Genomic DNA, 23,238 nt, shown 5'->3' on the forward strand with positions numbered 1-23,238 from the left:
GAGTTTCTTAATCGGTTCATTTATTAGCATCAAACAGAAACACACAGAGATCCATAAAGTGCACTCCCACAAGGCTTGAGCTCTTGCCCAGGGTGCCCGCTCCTTCCCACACCAACTCATTTTGTATGTGTCAGACCCTTCCTGCTGCCTACGGCGGCTGCCAAGGGACCCTTTCTGTCTCTGTCTGGTTTTCTGCTCTGTGACGTGGATGAAATGCCTGGTTTTAGGGGAAGGAAGGGGGTCTTGTAGGCTCTTAAGGGACATGCTATTGACTGGCTCTGGTACTGGCTCTATCACATCTCACTCCTGCCTCTGTTCGTGTGTATATATATATATATATATATATATATATATATATATATATATTTCAACATCACAAATTATCAAACCATATAATCACATACATTATTTCCCCCCTTCCATCCCTCCCTCCCCCCACCAGGATTTCTCTCAGCTCCTCTCTCTGATTTCTCTGCACATATTATTCTCTGCATGTTAGAAAATTATACATATCTTCACGTTGTCTATCTGTCATGTTATCAACCAATAAATTTGTGTATGTTTCTTCAAAACCTGCCAAGGAGTCCAGTTCATTTTGTTGCCATTTTAGAAAATTTGTAAAAAGTTCCCATTTTTCCTTAAAGCCACAGTTGCCCTTGTCCCACAGTTTGTATGTCAATTTAGCCAGTTCTGCATAGCTCATCACTTTTTCTTGCCACTGTTCTTTCGTTGGGATTACTCCTGCCTCTGTTCAGGGCTGCTGCACCTGCTGGCTTTCTCCTGTTCCTCACCCTCCAATGTTCCCCAGCTCTTTTCTTCTTCTTCTTCTGGTCAGGGACTGGACTGAAGAGGCCCTTGACCTTTCACCCTTGACCCTTGACCCTTCACCTTTCACCCTTCACCCTTGTCCCTTCACCCATGTCCCTTCGCCCTTGTCCCTTGTCCTGTTTCCCATCACCACAAACCTGGATCCATACTATCTTCTTCTGCACTCGCCCTGAAAGCCTCTTTGTCAGGCACTGTCCCCTATTTCTCCTCATCTAGCCAGTCCCTGACACTGGGTGACCTCAGGCTTGACCCTTGACCTTTCACCCTTTCACCCTTCACCCTTGACCTTCACCCTTGACCTTTCGCCCTTGACCCTTCGCCCTTGACCCTTGACCCTTGACCTTTCACCCTCTTTCTCAGGCACTGTCCCCTACTTCTCCTCATCTAGCCAGTCCCTGACACTGGGTGACCTCAGGCTGGTCGCAGCTTCTCAGCCTAACCACCTTTGCAGAGTTGTTGTGAGGATGCAATGAGGAGGAGGAGAACCATGAACAACTTACTCCTTAACTTAAAGAAAACAAAAGAGATTATTGTGGATGCGGGTGGCGCTGTGGGTTAAAGCCTCAGCACCTAGGACTTGCCGATCGAAAGGTCGGCGGTTCGTATCCCCGCGGCGGGGTGCGCTCCCGTTGCTCGGTCCCAGCGCCTGCCAACCTAGCAGTTCGAACGCACCCCCGGGTGCAAGTAGATAAATAGGGACCGCTTACTGGCGGGAAGGTAAACGGCGTTTCCGTGTGCGGCTCTGGCTCGCCAGATGCAGCTTTGTCACGCTGGCCACGTGACCCGGAAGTGTCTGCGGACAGCGCTGGCTCCCAGCCTCTAGAGTGAGATGGGCGCACAACCCCAGAGACTGTCAAGACTGGCCCGTACGGGCAGGGGTACCTTTACCTTAGGAAATATAAATTGAATTCCGCCACTTATTTTTGAGGAGAAGTGTGTGGAACAGGTCTCGGTGTTTCGATTTCTGGGAATGGAGTTGAGAGATGATCTAACCTGGGCAGAAAACAGCAAAGACCTGATGAAGAGAGCACAGCAGAGGTTCTATTTTCTGAGTATCCTCCGGAAAAATAATCTGTCAAAGGACCTGTTGATGGCATTTTAACATTGTAGTGTTGAGAGTGTATTAACTTATGGTCTGTGTGTGTGGTTTGGGAGCTGCATAGTCAAGGAAAAAACAATGTTGTCCAGGGTTGTAAAGACTGCGGAGAGAATAACTGGGTGCACTCTTCCCACCTTGGATCAAATCTATGCTTCCAGGTGCCATAAGAAAGCTGCAGAGATAGTGCAGGATAGTGCGCAACCCGGAAATGATCTCTTTCAGCTTCTGCCTTCTGGAAGAAGGTACAGGGTTATAAAGACTAGGACTAGCTGCCTGAGAAACAGTTTCTATTCAAATGCGATTTTGGTTTTAAATGCGGTGTAAGGTAGTCTCCTGCCAACCTAGCAGTTCGAAAGCACACCAAAAAGTGCAAGTAGATAAATAGGTACCACTCCAGCGGGAAGGTAAACAGCATTTCCGTGCACTGCTCGGAAGGTTTGCCAGAAGCGGCTTAGTCATGCTGGCCACATGACCCGGAAGCTGAATGCCGGCTCCCTCGGCCAGTAAAGCGAGATGAGCACCGCAACCACAGAGTTGGTCATGACTGGACCTAATGGTCAGGGGTCCCTTTACCTTTTTAAGGTAGTCTCTATGGGAGTATATTGTATTTAATTATGGGGTATCAGAGTTTTTAGGGGGCTAAACAGGCTGCGATAGCTGGGATAGCAGGCTTGTTGGTTTCTGAATGTCTGATGTAGATTTTCAATTTCGTTGTTCTGTATGGGACAATGACAATAAAGATTATTGTATCGTATTGTACGCCACCTAGAACTCATTGGAGGAAGAATTGGTATCAGTGAAATGAAATGAAATAATGAAATGAATGTGATTATGATGTCTTCCCCACCTCCAGATTTTTTCCTGGCTCATTTGTGCACAGAATGAAGATGTTTCTAATTTTTCTTCTGGTTACTCTCGGAGCACAAACTTCCACAGCACAGAGACCTGGTAATTCAGTATCCTTTTAAAAAAATGTAGCATGTCATATTTCGTGTTAAGATCAGTGGTTCTAAATAAACACAATTTTCACAATTTTCAATTGTGTCTATTTAAAGACGCTGGTAGCATTGAGATAAATTCAACGGTGTAAATAAGTTTTGATGGATGTAACAATGGATTATTGAATGGTTTCGTTAATGCAAAATATGCTGGGATGTATAGTATGCAAAATGAACCACAGAAAGAGAAGAAGGGAAGTCACTGATTTAAGTTTGTCTAAATGAATATTTTGAAATGTAATTTAGAAAATTATATAAATTTTATTAAATTTTCAGTGGTCCTTACAGTCTGGTGGCAATTTAGATCATAAGCTCCTTTCAAATAGACATTTGGTAGTAGGTTTGCAGCGGGGGGGGGGGGGGAGAGACGGAGTTCAGGGCCGGCTCACCCATGTGGCAAGGTGAGGTGCCTTAGGCGGCAGGATTCGCAGGGGCAGCAGCAGATCTGGCCTCCAAGGAATGCATCATCCGCTGTTGCCACCACCATGGCAGCAAGGGCCGGATCTGTTGTCTCCATGGCAGCCCTCCCTCGATGCCATCTCTACAATAGGAGAGAATGCTGGTCTCCTCGCACTCATAGGGAGGAAATGGTCGGGTCTGTTGTTCCCTGGGCACTGCACCCCCCCCCCTCTTTTTTTTGCCTCAGGTGCCAAAATATATTGAGCCAGATCTGGGATAGCTACATGTGAAACTTTAGAAGACTGTGCATGTATAGATTGCATTATCATTGTTACCCTTAATATTAAATTATTTTTAATGAGACAAGGATTCAGGGGCAGACAACAGCAAGCCAGTTTTGTTTGCGTGTTGTGTAAATTAGGAGGACAAAGTGTGACCACAGGGAAATGTGAGGCATGTTATAACATTTGATGCACTTAATTCTTCAAGATATTTTTACACTGCCCTTCATTTCTCTAGAGCAATTTACAAGAAAGACTAAAGCAATTTCAGTGTAAATACAAAGTACAATAAATTGAGGATACAAGTTCACAAGAGCAATAGATATATTGGTATATTTCTGACATCAGAGAATATTAACAAATAAAAGAGAATTCATGATAAACTGTATAATTTTTACATATTCGGGTTCCACTTCTTTTTATTTATTCATACCCTGCAACTGTCCCAGAAAAACCAGGACAACCTATTTTTTCTCATGAGGGGAAAAAATGGCGGCCATTTTGGGCACCGTGATCTCGTGCAATTTCATGCTGTGATTTCCCACAAGAAAAGCATTTTGGGGGCCACGATCTTGTGTGGTGCCCCAAAAGGCATGTTTTGGGGCACTATGTCCCCCCAAAACACTTTGGGGAGGGGAATCATGAGAGATCACAGCACCCTAAATGGCTGCTGTCCTCTCACAAGAAAGAAAAAATGAGAAGATGCGGTCCTGGAAGATGGGGTCCTGTTTTTTTACCTTCAATTTGTTGGAAGGTATGTTTATTGTCTGTGTAAAGCCCTGATAAGCTTATGCACTAAGTTTTTATTTTCTGCTTTCTCAGCCTCTGAATCTGCAGATATTGTCCTTTTGATCGACAGCTCTGATGCCCTTGGGAGAAGGGCTTTTCCATCTGTGAAATCCTTTGTTAACAGAATCATCAACAGCCTCCCAATTGGCCCAAACAGGTATCGAATTGCACTCGTGCAATACAGTGATGACGTGAAGGTTGAATTCCAGCTGGATGACTACAAAGCAAAGACCCCCATGCTCAACCAACTCAAAAAGGTTTCGTTCAAAGGTGGACCTTTAAGGACCGGGAACGCCATACGAAGGGTCCACGAGACGTTTTTCAGAAGCCCGAGAAAAGACAGAAACCAGATTGTGGTGGTCACAACTTCAGCGACGTCGGATGATCCCGTGGAAGAAGCAGCAAGCCGACTGAGGCGGGATGGAATAAAAATAATCGCATTAGGAATCCAGGAGGCGGTGCCTCAAGCGCTGCAGTCAATAGCTACTCCTCCATTCCACTATAAATTTGGTACACCAAGGGATCTCCTAGCGTTTTCTCAAAACATGTCTGAAGTTATTGGAAAGGCAGCACAAATGGAGATTTTCACGGCCACGCCAACGCCTGCACCTCCAAGTGTGACAGAAAGTGTCACAGGAACCGTTGGTCCTGTATCTCCAGAAGGTAAAGAAAACAAGGCAGCAGAATTTCAGAAACATGGGTCAGAAAATCCCAAACTTCCTCATAATAATTTTTATTAATTTTAACATAGAAATTATAATACATACCACAAATCTTCATCATTTATACAATCTTTTTTTGGACTTCCCTCAGCACCTCTGCTGATCCACCGTTTTAACCACTTCTTATTCATTTCTTAAATTCTTATTACCTTTAATTATCATAACTAATCCTCCTCCCCTTTATCCATTTTTGCAATAATTCCAATAATACTCGTCACAAAACTTCTTGCAAACCTACAAACGTAGTCCGGTCATCACAAATACTTTTCAAATAATCTGTAAATTTACTCCAGTCTTCTGTGAATTTCTGATCCCGCTGATTTCGAATCCTTCCTGTTAGTTTGTCCAGTTCTGCATAGTCCATTAATTTCATCCTCCCTTCTTCTTTCGTCGGTAATTCTTCTTGCTTCCATTTTTGGGCCAATAACATTCTTGCTGCTGTTGTTGCGTATAAAAACAGCTTACATTCCTTTCTATTTATATCACTTCCTACAATGCCCAATAAGAATGCTTCTGGTTTCTTTATAAATGTCTATTTCAACATTTTTTTATCTCATTATATATCATCTCCCAGAAGCTTTTCACCTTTTTACATTCCCACCACATGTGATAAAATGTTCCTTCTTTTTCTTTACATTTCCAGCCTTTATTACTAACTTTATACATTTTAGCTAATTTGACAGGTGTAATATACCATCTATGCATCATTTTCACCACATTTTCTTTTAAGGCATTGCATAACCGACTTTACCTCTTTATCCTTCAAATGCCATTCAAGCAGCAATTTATACATTTTGGACAAAATTCAGAAAATCCCAAACTTGGACCACATTCGCACCAAACTTTGGGAGCGCTATGATACCACTTTACATTGCCGTGGCTTCCCCCCAAAGAATTCTGGGAGCGGTAGTTTGCTAAGGGTGCTGAGAGTGGTTGGGCGACCCCTGTTCTCCTCACAAAGTTAAAAGTCCCAGCCTTTGCTGTGATGAAGGATCGGTTGTTAAATCACTGCAGGAATTGTAGCTCTGTGATGGAGAATAAGCGTCACCTAACGACGCTTTGAGCCTTAACAAACCACAGTTCCCAGAATTCTTGGAGGCGGGGGAACTAGGACTGTTGAAAGTGGTGTCATAGTGCTTGCAATGTATGGTGTGAATGTTTCCTAGACGATACACGTACATATCACGTACATATCTAATGTGTCATGTTTGTATTTTTAAAAATGACACTGGGGTTGCAGTGTGTGGGGAGGAGGGACAGTATAGTCATTTGCCAAAGGGAAGAAGAGGCAAGCAATCTATTTCATCTCTGTGGGTCTCCAGCAAGGGCAGGATCCTGTAGCGTACTTTGGCGACAAAAAATCAAATAGAGAAACTTAGCTACTGTCTTGGTGAGCTCCTGGTCTCTCCCCTGTAATAAGAAGCGTATAACCTCTGTCTCTGGTTTCCATGTTGGAATACATTTTGTTGTTGTTGTTTAGTCGTGTCCGACTCTTTGTGACCCCATGGACCAGAGCACGCCAGGCACTCCTGTCTTCCACTGCCTCCCGCAGTTTGGTCAAACTCATGCTGGTAGCTTCGAGAACACTGTCCAACCATCTCATCCTCTGTCGTCCCCTACTCCTTGTGCCCTCCATCTTTCCCAACATCAGGGTCTTTTCCAGGGAGTCTTCTCTTCTCATGAGGTCGCCAAAGTATTGGAGCCTCAGCTTCAGGATCTGTCCTTCCAGTGAGCACTCAGGGCTGATTTCCTTCAGAATGGATATAGGTTTGATCTTCTTGCAGTCCATGGGACTCTCAAGAGTCTCCTCCAGCTCCATAATTCAAAAGCATCAATTCTTCGGCGATCAGACTTCTTTATGGAATACATAGATGGTCTAAAAATTGTTGGCGGAGATCATCATACATCTTACATTTAAGGGCCATGTGAGCTAGAGTTTCCACCAGGTGGGCATCGCATGGGCAGATCCTATCTCCTTCTGCCATACCCTCAAACCTACCCCAAAGGAGGTTAGAAGGATTAGAATTGAACCTAGTCATCGAAAAAGCCCTTCTTTCTTGCGGGTTAAACAAAAATTGTAAATAATTAAGGTTAAATTCCTGCGCCCAAAAGAGTCGAAAATAAAGAGGGGAACATGTTTTTTCCGCAGCTGAGATTAGTTCCTGGCTCGCTTCGGCAGCACATATACTAAAATTGGAACGATACAGAGAAGATTAGCATGGCCCTGCACAATGCAAAACAAATTAATCCATTCCAGACTTTTAAAAACAACCCCTAAAACAGCAATTTAACATGAATTTTACTATCTAACGAGACTTTTGATCCATAAAATGAAAACTGTGTGGAACCCAGTTCAGCTACTGATTGATTGATTGATTGATTGATTGTGTGACTGAAAAAATGGATTAAATTAATATATTATCTACAATACTGTCTTATTTATTTTATAGCACAGTCTGAGGGGCTTTAATCCATTTTCGCAGTTACTCAATCAATAAATCAATCCATCAGTAGCTGAACTGGGTTCCACACAGTCACAAAAACAAATGAACCAAAAAAGCGTCAAAAACAAAAAACACAAAATAAATAGGAAAAAACCAAAAGTGCTAAACTTAATCCATTCCGGAAGTCCGTTTGACTTCCAAAATGTTCGAAAACCAAGGCACAGCTTCTGATTGGTGCAGGCGCCCTGGAAACAGTAGCTGACAGCTGCATCGGATGTTCGGCTTCCAAAAAGTGTTCAAAAACCAAAACACTTATTTCTGGGTTTTCAGCGTTTGAGAACTAAGGTACCACTTTAGTTCCATTTCAATAAATGAGCATAGCTAAGTTAGGTCCATTAATTTCGATGGGTCTGCTCTTGAAATTTAGCTGGATATCACCCCAGGTGGAAATGCACCAACTATTTATTCAAAGCTGCAGGGCAGAAATCTCTGACTTATAAGAAGAGCAGGAAAAAAGCTTGGCGGAATAATGTCCCGATTGCTGATTGTCTTGGCCTGAATCGGCGAGACTTTTTGCCAGCTCAGCATGTCTAACCCCCTCTCTGTCGCCTCTCTCAGACTTTGCATCCAACAGTGAAAGCATTTTCCTATCAATCCTCTCACACTTCCCTTAATGTTTGTCCCTTAAAGAGACACTGCACAACTCACCTGGCTCTTTCTTGGGAGAATGGAACTGGTCTCCCTGATAAGAAATCTGAAAGGTAACTCGGGGGATTTGAACCTTTCAGGCGTATGGTGAAAAGCAGATTCGCAATTATCCTATTAGCTTGAAAAACAATCTGCAACTGTTTGTTGCCATCAGAATGCTAGCAGAGGTGGGGGCAGCGGCAGGAGGGGCCAGAGGCTGGACACCCACAGCAAAAAAATTGTGGGTCCCCGGGTCCCCAGGACCCCCTGGAGATGGTACCAGTGGGGCTGGCTACCCATTTTCTGATATCTTGCTGACCCCTATCCTTCCAAGAGAGAGCAACTTGATTCTCTTCCTGGTGGAGGGAGGGGGGTTCAGCAAGTCTCTCCCCCCTAATGGCAGGAATGGCTTTGCTAAGCACATTCCCAAAGCAGTTCAGGAGACGGTGAATGCCTAGGACTGCAGAGTATTCTTTGTGCACTTAAGAAACTTTAGCAAACAAACTGTGCGGTGGGGAGGTGGATTACTAACCATAGCTGTCAACTGTCCCTTATTTGGCGGGAAACTCCCTTATCCCAGCACCGTGTCCCGCTGCTGTCCCTTATTTTTTTTAAAAAAATAATATTTATTACTTTTAAAAGGAAAAAAGACAGAAGAGAAAGAATAAAAAACAAAAACAAAAAAAACAAAAAGGACAATACAATACATAAACAATACAATATATAACCAATACAAAACACAACCCATTAAGCTAAACACATTTCTTTCATTCCCTTGTTTCCTCGACCTCCTCTCACCTCCCTTTTTGTATTCCACTTCTACTAGTTATTTCAGCAAATCCTTTCCATCTCTCTCTATTCTCTATCAAATTATAAATAACATTTTTTTTAACCTTATTTTAACATTAAAGCTAAAATACTTATATATGCTTAACTCCTTATAACATTTCTGCTAAATCCATAAAATATCAATCCACCATTTTTCTATCACTCATTAATTTTGCGATATTTCTATATATAAACTTTAAATTTTCCAATCTTCTTCCATCAACTCCTCTCCCTGGTTTCGGATTCTGCCAGTCCTTTCTGTCAATTCCATATAGTCCATCAATCTGGAGTTCTTATGTCCTAGGCTCTTAAGTCTTTTCCAGGTCCCTTCTGCAGATCTTCTTCATATTCTTTAATGCTAAAGAGCAAATCTCGAGGGAACTCCATCCTAACATTACTTTTATTCCTTCTGGGCATTTCAGCTAAATTTCCATAGTTGAAGCTAGGGTCTATACAGTGTTTCAGGACATATTTCGACATTCCTCCAAATCCAAAGGCCCCCGAAACTTCAATCTCCTCCAAATCCAAGTCCATGTCCCAAAAGTCAATTAATCCCTGGATAGAGGGATCTCTCCAACTTTCCTTCTTCAGTCCAAGCCGGGATCCAGTCTTCAAAATCTGGTTTTTTCTAACTTCAATCATAAAAGGCCTCAATTTATAGTCCTCGATTTGCTTCTGTGGAACTAAGGATCCTGCTTGTGTTATTTTAGGTTCAAAAACAACAACTTTCTCCTTTTCCTCCACCATTTGTTCTGCCAAAGTAGGTTCCTGTGCCAGGTCCTGAATTATTTCTGTGTTAGTGCTCGCTTTTTGTCTCAAATTAGTCACTTCAACCCTCATGTCATCCGTCTTTTTATGAAGCTCTTCCAGCAAATAGTTTGTCTTCCATAATGCAGTCACAACTGCTTCTCCTATCAACATTTTGAATAGTCCAAGGTCAATCTCTGGTTCTCAGAATCCTTATCTTGCAGCTGGAGGCCTCCCAGTTACTCTCCTGTAACAGTTTCAAAGGCTCCCTCTAGAGGGAAACAGTCTCCACTTGTATCGGTTCTTTCAAGCACAACTCAAGCAGTAAACATAGTTTCGATTTTCAGTTACTTTTTCCTCCATTTTAAACGCAGAAGAGGACAATGGAAACAGTGCCTTACTCTTATTTTAACTAGCTGTCAAATCCGTTCTGTCAGTAAGCTTTCCCCAAGCGTCATCTGGCAGCCCGTTCCCAGGTTCAGAGCTGTGGTAATTTGATTTTCCCCTCTCTCCTGCAGGCTTACTAAGTTAAAAAATGGATGATGTCCCTTAAATTTCCCGGGTTTCAAAGGAAGCAGCTCCTCTCCCTACCGGCCAGGGAGGAAGGAGGCTCCAGCTGTGTTGCTTGGCTGCGTTGCTCACCCAACAAGGAGTCTAAGAATGACTGGGGGGTGGAGCTTGCATGCCTTGTGCCGATCAAATCAACCGCGTTGCCTGGGGACTCGCCTTTGCTCAGCGCTTCCCAGCGGAGAGGTGACGGTGGTTTTCCTTGCTGCATCCCCTTTGCCAGGTTGCTGCGCTGTGGGAACCACTGCTTGAGGCTTCGTTTGGCTGCTGGCTGGGCTTTCTGCCTTTGGCTTGGAGGGGCTCAGAAGTTTTAGCATACCTGTGCCTGGAAAATCCCTTATTTTGGCTGCTGATCCCTTATTTTTGAGGCTGCTGGCCCCTTATTTTCAAATCTGTAAGTTGACAGCTATGTTACTAATGCTGTGCTATTCCCCCCCCCCCAGCTCTGACGTGCCATGAGGACTCAGTTGCAGACGTCGTATTTATTGTGGATGAGGGTGTTTCACAGGCGAGTGCTGAATTTATCAGAGAATTCTTGCAGAACACAGTAAACTCTCTCGACGTGAAGGAAGCGTGCATAAGGATGGGCATTGTGACGTACAGCACGGAGGCCAAAGTATTAACTTCTCTGAGAGACGAAACGAAGAAAACGGACATTCTTCAGAAAATTAGGAGCTTTTCCCCTAAAGAAGGGAAATCTCATTTGGGTGCTGCCATTAATATGACCACAAAACGTGTTTTTGCCGACAGGAGAAGGAGTGTAGAGAAGGTAGCCACCATTATCACCCACAGGCCCTCGGATGATGATATAAGGGGGGCAGCTTCTCTCATTAGCAGGGCTGGTGTGACTGTCTTTGCCATCGGCGTTGAAAGAGCAGACGCCGCTCAGTTGACTCAGATTGTGTCATATCCGTCAGAACCGAATATTATCAAACTGACAGAATTTTCCGACCTGCCCAAACAGGACAAGACGTTTCACAAGAAACTCTTCAACCAAATAAAAGACAGACTCTATGTCCAACCTGAAATAACAAAACAGCTCAAATCAGGTAAAGACATTGACGTAATCTGGTCCTAGCTTCGGTCTTTCAGCTCTTTGTTTTGAGGTTTCAAATATAATATAATAATAATAATTTATTATTTGTACCCCGCCCATCTGGCTGGTTTTCCCCAGCCACTCTGGGCGGCTTCCACAGAGACCAAAAATACACTAAAATGTCACACATTAAAAACTTCCCTGAACAGGGATGCCTTAAGATGTCTTCTGAATGTCAGGTAGTTGTTTATCTCTTTGACATCCGAAGGGAGGGTGTTCCACAGGGTGGATGCCACTACTGAGAAGGCCCTCTGTCTGGTTCCCTGTTACCTCACTTCTCGCAATGAGGGAACTGCCAGAAGGCCCTCGGTGCTGGATCCCAGTGTCTGGGCTGAACGATGGGGGTGGAGGCACTCCTTCAGGTATACAGGACGGAGGCCGATTAGGGCATTAAAGGTCAACACCAACACTTTGAATTGTGCTCAGAAATGTACTGGGAGCCAATGCAGATCTCTCAGGACCGCTGTTATGTGGTCCCGGCGGCCACTCCCAGTCACCAGTCTAGCTGCCGCATTCTGGATTAATTGCAGTTTCCGGGTCACCTTCAAAGGTAGCCCCACGTAGAGCGCATTGCAGTAGTCCAAGCGGGAGATAACTAGAGCATGCACCACTCTGGCAAGACTCTGAAAAGACCACTGAACTGTGAAAAACTAACCTGTATAAATGTTTTCTCCTTTCTCCTTTTTTTAAAAAAATATATATTCTGCCTTCATTTTTTTTAACATTCTGCCTCCCATATTTTTGATACCACAAACTCTGTCTGCATTTGGCCCTCTGCCTACATAGCTTTGAATACTATCATGCAAGCCCAATGCTTATCTTTCGGGTCCAACGTGAGGATGGGGAACTTGTGGCTCTCCGAATATTGCCTAACTACAACTCCCATCATCCTTGTCCACTCACCATGTTGACTGAGGCTTATGGGACTTGGAGTCCAGCAACACTGGAGGGCGGCAGGTCCCCACCCAGACTGTGTTGAATTGACCTCTACTGACATAAAATCTCTCTATATTCTTGTAGGATGTATGGAGACAGAAAGGGCTGATATTTATTTTCTCCTTGATGATTCGTCAAGCATTGAAGTCAATGAGTCCGAGAAGATGAGGACTTTTGTGATGGAAGCTATTAAGCTGTTTACTATAGGACCTGATAATGTTCGATTTGGAGTTGTTCAGTATTCAAAAAATACTATCTTACCAATTAGACTTGGTCAGCACACCACCCGCATCAGTTTAGAAAAAGAAATGAATCGTATCAGACATAGAGCACTACCAGAAACAAATACAGGAGCAGCTATAAATTTCACACGGCCATTGTTTAAGGACGCAAGACAACAGTGCCGCGGCAATGTTCCCTGCTATCTCATTGTGCTGACGGATGGGAAAGCACATGATGACGTGAAGGTAGCTGCTCAGCTGCTGAGACAGGCAAATGTCAACATTTACGCCATTGGAGTGAAAGACGCCAACAAAGAAGAGTTGTTTCATATTGCGGGCTCAACGTCAAGGGTTTACTTTGTGCAACAGTTCGAAGCCTTGGAAAAAATAAAAAATGTTGTTGTTCGGGACATATGCAATGAAAAGGGTAAAGAGAAATTCCCTTGGTAATTCTTTCCATAAACAGAATAATAATAATAAAATAATATTTTTTTATTTATACCCCACCCATCTGGCTGGGTTTCCCCAGCCACTCTGGGCAGCTCCCAATAGAGTATTAAAAATACAATCAAACATCAAACATTAAAAACGTCCCTAAATAGGGCTGCCTTCAGATGTCTTCTAAAAGTCAGATAGTTGTTTATTTCCTTGACATCTGACAGGAGGGAGTTCCACAGGGTGGCACCACTGAGAAGGCCCTCTGCCTGGTTCCCTTTAACCACACTTCTCTCAGTGAGGGAACCACCAGAAGGTCCTTGGAGCTGGACCTCAGTGTCCGGGACGAACAATGGGGGTGGAGATGCTCCTTCAGGTATACTGGGCTGAGGCCGTTTAGGGTTTTAAAGGTCAGCACCAACACTTTGCATTGTGCTCGGAAACGTACTGGGAGCCAATGTAGGTCTTTCAGGACTGGTGTTATATGGTCTCGGTGGCCACTCCCAGTCACCAGTCTAGCTGCTGCATTCTTCAAGGACAGGGAGCCACTACAGAAAAGGCCCCTTCCCATGTTGCCATTCTAGATTAGTTGTAGTTTCTGAGTCAAGGCTGTCAAGCAAACCCAAGTCCTTGCATCAATATTTTCGTGAACATTTATTGCTTCCAGAACCTATTTTCTGGTAGGAACTCCTAGACTCTACAGGGTATGCAACTTGAAGGCTGCTTCCGTGACTGCAGGCTGTGAAGCAGTTTATTATTATTTGTAAAATAAATTTAAAAAATAAACTCAATGTGGGAAATGGGAATTTCCTGTTCCACCTCAAGCAACAAAATGTCCTCGATCTGCCCTGCTTTAACATGTTTCTTTTCTGCTGAAACCACATAAGCAATGAATTTGGCCTAATTCAAATGTATTTCTTTTAATCTGAGCAATCCTTGCTTTTCCTTCCACAGCCTGTGAGGTGAGGAAGGTTGATGTCATGTTCCTAGTGGACAGCTCTGGTAGCATACACCCTGAGGACTTTGCAAAAATGCAGAACTTCATGGCAGAGTTTGTGAAAAAATCTAACATTGGCCCAGAACAAATGTGTGTTGGTGCTGTGCAGTTCAGTGGCACAACAGAAGAAAAGTTCCCCCTCAATAGGTACTTGACAAAGAATGATATCATTGATGCTATTGGGAGTATGTCTCTTATCGGGGCCAACACACTCACTGGAGAAGCACTGGTATTTATTTCCGATTATTTTGAGGCTGCCAAAGGGGCGCGGCCTGGCGTCCACAAAGTTCTCATCTTGATCACTGATGGGGAAGCACAAGATGAGGTGAAAACTCCAGCCACAGCCCTGAGAGATAAAGGCATCACAATCTACTCAGTTGGTGTTTTTAATGCCAATAAAACTCAGCTTGAAGAGATCAGTGGGAAACCTGAGAGGGTGTTTTACGTGGAGAACTTTGATGTTTTGAATAAGGTACAGAATGAGCTCAGGTTTGGTGTGTGCAACCCTGAAGAGGGTAAGTACTGTTTCTATTGCTCTTGGGTACATATGCACAGTGTGTGTGTGTGTGTGTGTGTGTGTGTGAGAGAGAGAGAGAGAGAGAGAGAGAGAGAGAGAGAGAGAGAGAGAGAGAGTTCTGCAGCAGCAAGATGGCAGTGCTTCAAATGCTATCTTCCAGTAGAAAGATAATCTAAAACTCAGTTTTAGGGCATATAAGTCAAATTACATTTCATTATACCCTCATCGGGGGACGTGGGTGGTGCTGTGGGTTAAACCACAGAGCCTAGGACTTGCCGATCAGAAGGTCGGCGGTTCGAATCCCCATGACGGGGTGAGCTCCCGTTGCTCAGTCCCTGCTCCTGCCAACCTAGCAGTTCGAAAGCACGTCAAACTGCAAGTAGATAAATAGGTACCGCTCTGACGGGAAGGTAAACAGAGTTTCCGTGTGCTGCTCTGGTTCGCCAGAAGTGGCGTAGTCATGCTGGCCACATGACCCGGAAGCTGTACGCCGGCTCCCTCGGCCAATAAAGCAAGATGAGCGCCACAACCCCAGAGTCAGTCACGACTGGACCTAATGGTCAGGGGTCCCTTTACCTTTACCTTTATGCCCCCATCATATATTTCTGTGGCAGTTCTGCTAGAGAGGTAGGGCATGTGAGTGGCGCTGTGGTCTAAACCACTGAGCCTCTTAGGCTGACAGATCAGAAGGTCAGCAGTTCGAATCCCTGCAATGAGGTGAGCTCCCGTTGGTCTGTCCCAGTTTCTGCCAACCTAGCAGTTCGAAAGCACACTAGCACAAGTAGATAAATAGGTACCAGCGTTTCCATGCGCTCTGGTTTCCATCACGGTGTTCCATTGTGCCAGAAGTGGTTTAGTCCTGCTGGCCACATGACCCGGAAAGCTGTCTGTGGACAAACGCCAACTCCCTCGGCCTGAAAGTGAGATGAGCACCGCAGCCCCATAACTGCTTTTGACTGGACTTAACCATCCAGGGGTCCTTTACCTTTTTTTCTTTTCTTTTTTGCTAGAGAGGTGTGCCACTTTCAATATTTTCCCATCTTCAGTTGTTTTGCCTTATGCTGTCTTTTTTAATGTCCTGGATGACACGCAACCTCAATTTACCCTTTTCATTCAGACCATAACTTTGTAAAGTAGATCGCTTGTATTTCACTTTTACTGCTGAGGCTGTTTGATACAGGAAAGTGGCCCAAATCCCGCAAAATGTCTGTGTTGAGCTTTCACCGATTCAGCTATAATACATTTCTAACTGCATTGTGTTTATTCACTTGTCATACCAGGATCCTCCATGCATCATTTACTACACTGAAATGATAGTTTACAAATAGACTTAATGCTATCATGTACCACTTCAATGGTTCTTAAATAGGAGTCTTGAATCTTCTCTATAATGGGTCTGTAAAGAAATACAGATATTTTATGGCTAAAGATAGAATTGTTATGTACACAGCAATTTTCTAAAGTTGCAAATATTGGAGTGCAATGTTGCTAACTGCTACAAATTGTGATTTTTTGTTGCCACAAATTCGCTGGGTGGTTTTGGCAAGCGCATCTTTCCATCTCAGGCGACCCACCTGCTTGCACACACATCCAGCTTACCTCACAATGTTGCATACTTCATGCACTCTGGGTAAATATAGAATATAACATTGGCACCATCGCGATGAACGCATTCATAATTGCAGTAATGAGAAATATTGCATTCTTTACTTTGCCATGTGCAATCAACTTGCATTTCTAAGAGTAACAAGGTGTTTGAATATGACTAATGAATATTGATGGTATCTTTTCTCATTTGCTTTCCAGAGTGCAAAAGGCTAGAGCGTTTGGATATAGTATTTGTAATTGATAGTTCTGGCAGCATTGGTCCTTCCAACTATGATCTCATGAAGAACTTCATGATTGGCATTGTGAATAAATCTAATGTTGGCAAGGAGCTTGTTCAGTTCGGCGCTCTCAAATATTCAGATGATCCACACATTCTGTTTGATCTCGATGACCACAGTACACAATCAGCAGTCATTGATGCTATCAGGAGTGACACACATCTAGGGGGCAATACATACACAGCTGAGGCTCTTGAACATTCAAAAGGTCTTTTCACTGAGGCAAGGGGCAGCCGCAAACACAGGGGCGTTTCCCAAATTCTTATGGTCATAACCGATGGTGAATCCCACGATACAGAAAGACTTGAGGAAGTGTCTAAAAAACTCCGGGATGATAAAATTACTATCTTGGCCATTGGGATAAAAGAAGCCAAACTTGATGAACTTTTGACTATGGCTGGATCAGAAGAAAACCAGTATTTTGTGGACACATTCGAAGGACTGCAAAACATATCCAAGAAATTATCAGATAATCTATGCAACAATTCAAGGCCAGGTAAGGTGCAGACTTACTCTTTTGTTGTGTTTACGTGTTGTTGCTTTTCAGTAGTAGGTGTGAAACAGCCTATCCTCATATATGTAGCGTGGTTAAAGTTGGTGTTTCCAGAGACATTTGGGAAATGGAAAAGTTTTCCATGGCAATTCCCCAGTTGCCCATTTTCTTTCAAAAGGTTGCTGTGTCAGTTATAAGATAATGGACTTGTGATAATTTCACTTCACCCATTTGTAATTACATTATATTTTAGTCCTTCCTTTAGCCATTATTATTATTATTATTATTATTTTAAATGTACACACTGCCCATGATCTGTAGATTTCAGGGCAGCTCATGAGCCTTGAGCTTTGGTCATCAGGACCTCAACTGTTTAGTCATGTCCTGTTCTACTCTGTTAAAATAAGTTTTAGGAAACATGACTTTCCTACATTAGATTTCATGCTGAATATTCTTTTTCTCACCTTTTACTCCCAGTCAACTTTGATAGAAGGACTGTACATGATGTGTGTGTGTGTCTAAATCTGTTGATTCCTTTGAAGCCCAGGAAATGCAACCCCATCACAGAATAATGAAAACACGACTGAGCACAGCAGTCATCTATGCATGCAAAGTAAAACCACAGAACACCTCTTTTACCAAACTAGGAAAAAAATCCCCACTAGCCTTCCTTTGCCATCTTCATCAAGACCCATTGAAATGCAATAGAGATCTATTTTTGTCTGCCGGTTTGCCTCAGAAAGCTCACAGAAGACCACCAAATGAGATATTATATGGAGGTTACCTGCATCTTCTTGATGCAGGTTGAAAGAGCAGCTCAGAGATGTGTCAAGTTTTCAGCTGGAAAACAGCAGAGGTTTCAAAGTTTAAGGGTCGTCCCCCCCTTACCCTCACTTTTTCTCTTTTGACTAGAAACTTGTCGTGGTTGGTTCTGTTGTTGTTCCTTAAGTGAGGGAAGGGGGGAATAGCATTTAGTTTGGTTTTCAGTATACAGCAGAAGGTGGCACAATTCATTCTAAATCCCCAACCCTTTTGGGGGGCTGAACAAGCATTATCCTTATATCTAAGTACCCAGATAGGAAGCAAGGAGAGGGAGAGCAGGTTTGGACTGTGATGCTGCAGAATACAGGTGTGGAATCCCATGTTATTAATAATCATAATCATAATCATAATAAACCTTCTGCACATAGAAGATGCCAAGAAAACTAACATAGAATCCACCACTCTAAGACTTTGTATACCCCATGCATTTAAAGCACATTTATCCCAAAGACTCCTAAGGGATTCACATAAACCAAGACAAGGCAGTTGTACCGTACGGTTTTAAAGTCTTACTGTGGCTACTGACATCTCTTTTTAATAGACAGCTCTTGGTGGACTGGAGTTGATAACCTTCATGGAATAAGTTATTCCATGTGACTGTTATTTTCACCTTTTTTTGCAGTACTAATACAAAAATATTGGTTTACATTGTTTCCCCCCTTGCAGAATGTGAGATCCAAACTGATCTTGTTTTCCTGATTGATGGTTCCGGAAGTATACCCCCAGAAGACTTCGAGAGGATGAAGGTCTTCCTGAAAAACCTGCTTGATTTAATTGATTATAATGACAACGTGCGAGTTGGTATGGCCCAATTTGCTGACCGATATGAAGAAGAATTTGGTCTGGGCGCTTATCAGAACAAACCAGAACTTCAAGAAAAAATTATTAGCGTTACAATGATGGATGGTGGTAATACATTCATTGGAGAGGCTCTCAAAGGAGTGAAGGCCTTCTTCAACTCCACAAGACGCAGAATACCTAGACACACCGTGCCCAAATTGCTGCTAATCACAGATGGAATCTCTGATGACCCTGTTGCTGACAGTGCAAGAGCCCTGGCTGCCGATGGTGTTGAGATTCACGCTATTGGAGTGGGAAAGATTGACCGGGCAAAACTAATGGAGATAACAGATGACTCTGACAGAATATACTCTGTGGCGAATTTCACAGAACTGCCAAGTATTCTAACTCGCGTAACTAAGGAAGTGTGTCAAGATAAAAGTGAAGCAAGTAAGCTCCGTTCAAAAACAACATTTTAGATCTCCTTTCATTATTTATGTAAAAATAGATTTATATTTCCATAAAGGGCCAGGACTTTTTTTCAGCCGGAACTCACCAGAACTCAATTCCGGCCCCTCTTAGGTGGGCGCCATTGCCGTTACAGTGGTACCTCAGGTTACATATGCTTCAGGTTACATACGCTTCAGGTTACAGACTCCGCTAACCCAGAAATAGTACCTCAGATTAAGAACTTTGCTTCAGGTTGAGAACAGAAATCATGCTCCGGCGGCGCGGCAGCAGCAGGAGGCCCCATTAGCTAAAGTGGTGCTTCAGGTTAAGAACAGTTTCAGGTTAAGTACAGACCTCCAGAACGAATTAAGTACTTAACCCAAGGTACCACTGTATAAGAGAGCAAAGAAAGTGTTCATAGTGAGTTCCAGCACCTCTTTTTCTAGAAAAATAGCATTGCACATGGCTAATGCAATATAAAAAGGAATTGTGCATGTGTAAATTCATTCCCCCAAGAGTTTGTTCCCTTCTCCTTAGAAAACCACTTTTTGTTTTTAATTTGTCCTTATTTACTGTCACACTTGAGGGCCCTTCATTACTTCATTCTTGGCACTTGAAGCCCATTGGTGATAATCCACAAAATAATGGGACTAGCTTTGCCTGCTAAGAAGGACCTTGATCCACTTCTTTCTCCCTCTATAATGTTCTTCTGCTAAGTAAGAACGCTAATGTGAAAATTAACTGACATTAGCATTCTAAAAATATTTGATATTAGAGGTGGAACTTTACGTCAGATATGTGTTGAATTTTATTATTCAAGTAATAATTTTGTATAAGGATTATTCAAAATATTGGAAGTGTGAGCTTTTGAGTCACTTCTACTTCTAGCATTCTGAATATTCTAAGAGGACATCTACTATACATGCACCAGAGTGAGATATCAGGCACCTTTCCTTGAATGTACTGCTCCAAAATGCTGGTGTGGTGTAGTGGTTAAGAGCGGTAGACTCGTAATCTGGTGAAACTGGGTTCACGTCTCCACTCCTCCACATGCAGCTGCTGGGTGACCTTGGGCTAGTCACACTTCTCTGAAGTCTCTCAGCCTCACTCACCTCACAGAGTGTTTGTTGTGGGGGAGGAAGGGAAAGGAGAATGTTAGCCGCTTTGAGACTCCTTCGGGTAGTGATAAAGTGGGATATCAAATCCAAACTCTTCTTCATATGTGAATGTTCCATTTAAAAACAAGCAACCCAACACCTTCCCTGTGTTGGCTTTGGTAAGAGAAAAGATATAGGCTATTAGACCTTTAAAATATGTCTGCCCTCTAAAGTGAGTTGCAGAATGTCCCCTTAAAAAGTTTCTTTCCAAGGTTTCCCTCTTCTCCCAAAATAATAATAATAATAATAATAATAATAATAATAATAATAATTTATTATTTATTATTTATACCCCACCCATCTGGTTGGGCTTCCCCAGCCACTCTGGGCGGCTTCCAAAAAAAATATTAAAATACTGTAATACATCAAACATTAAAAGCTTCCCTAAACAGGGCTGCCTTCAGATGTCTTCTAAAAGTCTGGTAGTTGTTTATCTCTTTGACATCTGATGGGAGGGCGTTCCACACGGAGGGCGCCACTGCTGAGAAGACCCTCTGCTTCTCGCAGTGAGGGAACCGCCAGAAGGCCCTCGGGGCTGGACCTCAGGGGTAGAGACGCTCCTTCAGGTATACCTGGCCAAGGCCGTTTAGGGCTTTAAAGGTCAGCACCAACACTTGGAATTGTGCTCAGAAACGTACTGGGAGCCAATGTAGGTCTTTCAAGACCTCCCAGCCACCAGTCTAGCTGCCGCGTTCTGGAAACGTAAGTTTTAAGAAATAGTTTACTTACAAACTCTCCAAAGCCAAATTCATGTGTTTCAGAAACTTGCACAGGCAGTAAAACTTGGCTTAGTTACAAAGTGGCTAAATTATTGGTATAGGAACTCAAGTGGCTTGTGAGCGCCATGCGGAGCAACCAGCTCAAACCTCTTCATATATTGTGCTTCTCAGGTAGACTGGGGAAGAACAAAGGCTTGATTACCTAGTTTCTCCCAAAGTGACTGGAAGTGGGTATAGCTAAGCCAAGGAGGACAGTTTAATTTATGGTATTAACCCCTTCATGCATTAACTAGACTTGAGCATGTTGATTATATGAGGCTGGTTATCCCACACCCTGCATATTGAAGATTAACACATAAACTAGAAGGGTTCTAACATACGCTTCTCCATTAATCATTTTTATGTGAGGGTGATTAGCTGCAGGTATAGTCCAGGAAGAGTACCTCCCCTTGCACTGTGCAGTGTTATGCTCCAGGGGGAAAAGGCTGCACCACATGATTCTGCTGCAAATGTACATCAGCTCAAAGTATCGCTTTTTTCTGTTGCTGAAATTTGCTAAGCATCATATTATATAGCCCATTTCAATGTATGTATGGTTGGCCAGTGGAATTTTATTTTTATTTATTTTTTGTGGCCAAACCGCTTTCATTGATTTTCCATTTTTTCCCCAAATCAACCACAAATTAAAGCACATTTAATACAATTTTTCCAAAAATTGGTTTCCCACACTCCATTGTTGATGTGTCCATAGTTTCCTCCTGTTGCTGCATTAGTTTCCTAGTTATTTCTAATTCACATCCCATTCCTTACAATTAACCTTATATTCCTTTTTTTGTGTTTTTAATTCATTATCCTCAGGCATCACATATTCACTTGCCAATTCCTGCACGTACAATATATTAACATTTACAGTGGTACCTCGAGTTACATACGCTTCAGGTTACATACGCTTCAGGTTAGACTCCACTAACCCAGAAATAGTGCTTCAGGTTAAGAACTTTGCTTCAGGATGAGAACACAAATCGTGCTCTGGCGGCACGGCGGCAGCAGGAGGCCCCATTAGCTAAAGTGGTGCTTCAGGTTAAGAACAGTTTCAGGTTAACTACAGACCTCCGGAACGAATTAAGTACTTAACCCGAGGTACCACTGTACAATACAGTGGTACCTCGGGTTACAGGGCCGGATTTAGGTTTGATGAGGCCCTAAGCTATTGAAGGTAATGGGGCCCTTTATATGTTCAGCTGTCCTTTGTCAACAACAAATTGTCGCTGTTTTTTTTGTGTTGAATATACAGTGGTACCTCAGGTTACATACGATTCAGGTTACATACGCTTCAGGTTACAGACACTACTAACCCAGAAACAGTACCTCGGGTTAAGAACTTTGCTTCAGGATGAGAACAGAAATCATGCTCCGGCAGCGTGGCGGCAGCAGGAGGCCCAATTAGCTAAAGTGGTGCTTCAGGTTAAGAACAGTTTCAGGTTAAGAGTGGACCTCCGGAAAGAATTAAGTACTTAACCCAAGGTACTGTACCACTGTATCTACAAGTGAGATTACTCAACAAATTATCAATCCATGATAAATCAATAATTATTATTTCTAAAATAAATTCTTTTCCTTCCTTCTGTGTGTATGAAAACCTAATAGTTCACTTTCATTAGATGTTTTCCTACTTCTTCATATCTGGTCAGTCCAATTGGTCCAAGATTCCACCAGTCAGAGTCCTCTTTCATTTCCAATTCAAATATTTCCTCTTGTCATTTATAATCTGTTGGCAATTTTAAAATAGGAATTTCAAGGACAACCATCCAGCTCAAGGTACTTTCCAGCAGGCGTCTTCATAAAAACCAGCCCATAATGTCAGGGGAAGGCAGGCCATATTTCCTTGAGAACTTTGACAGTTCAAACTTTGGTTGCCCTTCCCTTAAACCAAGCAAACCCAGGTAAATGTATCCATCCATTAAATTTCCAAGTTTGCCTCTATATGGATAAATCCACTTCTTCCTTGGCCAGTAAAAAATCTTAACCGGTAGAGAAAAGACAGTCGCAGAACCAAGAAATTACACAAAACAAATGACATGCCGTTAAAATCCTTGAAACGAGAAGTAATCGACTATAGAATTAAACTAAATAACAAAAATCAAAACGTTGAAGGAAAAAATTAACCTAGAATTGAACAAAGCCATAACGGGATGCCGGCTACAAACCTCGTTTCACTGAACTATTCAGTTTCCTCAGAAGGAAATAGAGAAATCATGAACCTTAAATGGTTTTAAACAAACTCAAGAACAGGGCTGAAACGCTTCCCTGACTTTACAAAAAAGGTATGAAAACCTCAAT

The 23,238-nt window shown here is 42.8% G+C and overlaps 1 protein-coding gene and 1 pseudogene across 1 annotated transcript in view; both read left to right on the forward strand.

The window, feature by feature from the left end:
- The window catches only part of LOC128398275 (collagen alpha-6(VI) chain-like), a 64,378-nt gene that overhangs the window by 11,374 nt on the left and 29,766 nt on the right, over positions 1 to 23,238 (forward strand). Inside the window, exons 3-9 of the mRNA XM_053359149.1 lie at positions 2,781 to 2,875; positions 4,428 to 5,057; positions 10,833 to 11,438; positions 12,506 to 13,069; positions 14,032 to 14,589; positions 16,398 to 16,973; positions 18,459 to 19,022. Of these exons, the coding sequence (XP_053215124.1) occupies positions 2,809 to 2,875; positions 4,428 to 5,057; positions 10,833 to 11,438; positions 12,506 to 13,069; positions 14,032 to 14,589; positions 16,398 to 16,973; positions 18,459 to 19,022 (3,565 nt within the window). The 5' untranslated portion in view covers positions 2,781 to 2,808. The remainder of the gene's footprint in view (positions 1 to 2,780; positions 2,876 to 4,427; positions 5,058 to 10,832; positions 11,439 to 12,505; positions 13,070 to 14,031; positions 14,590 to 16,397; positions 16,974 to 18,458; positions 19,023 to 23,238) is intronic.
- On the forward strand, positions 7,282 to 7,379 carry LOC128398584 (uncharacterized; annotated as a pseudogene).

Source organism: Podarcis raffonei, chromosome 12 (assembly GCF_027172205.1).
Source record: "Podarcis raffonei isolate rPodRaf1 chromosome 12, rPodRaf1.pri, whole genome shotgun sequence".
NCBI classification, from domain to species: Eukaryota; Metazoa; Chordata; class Lepidosauria; order Squamata; family Lacertidae; genus Podarcis; species Podarcis raffonei.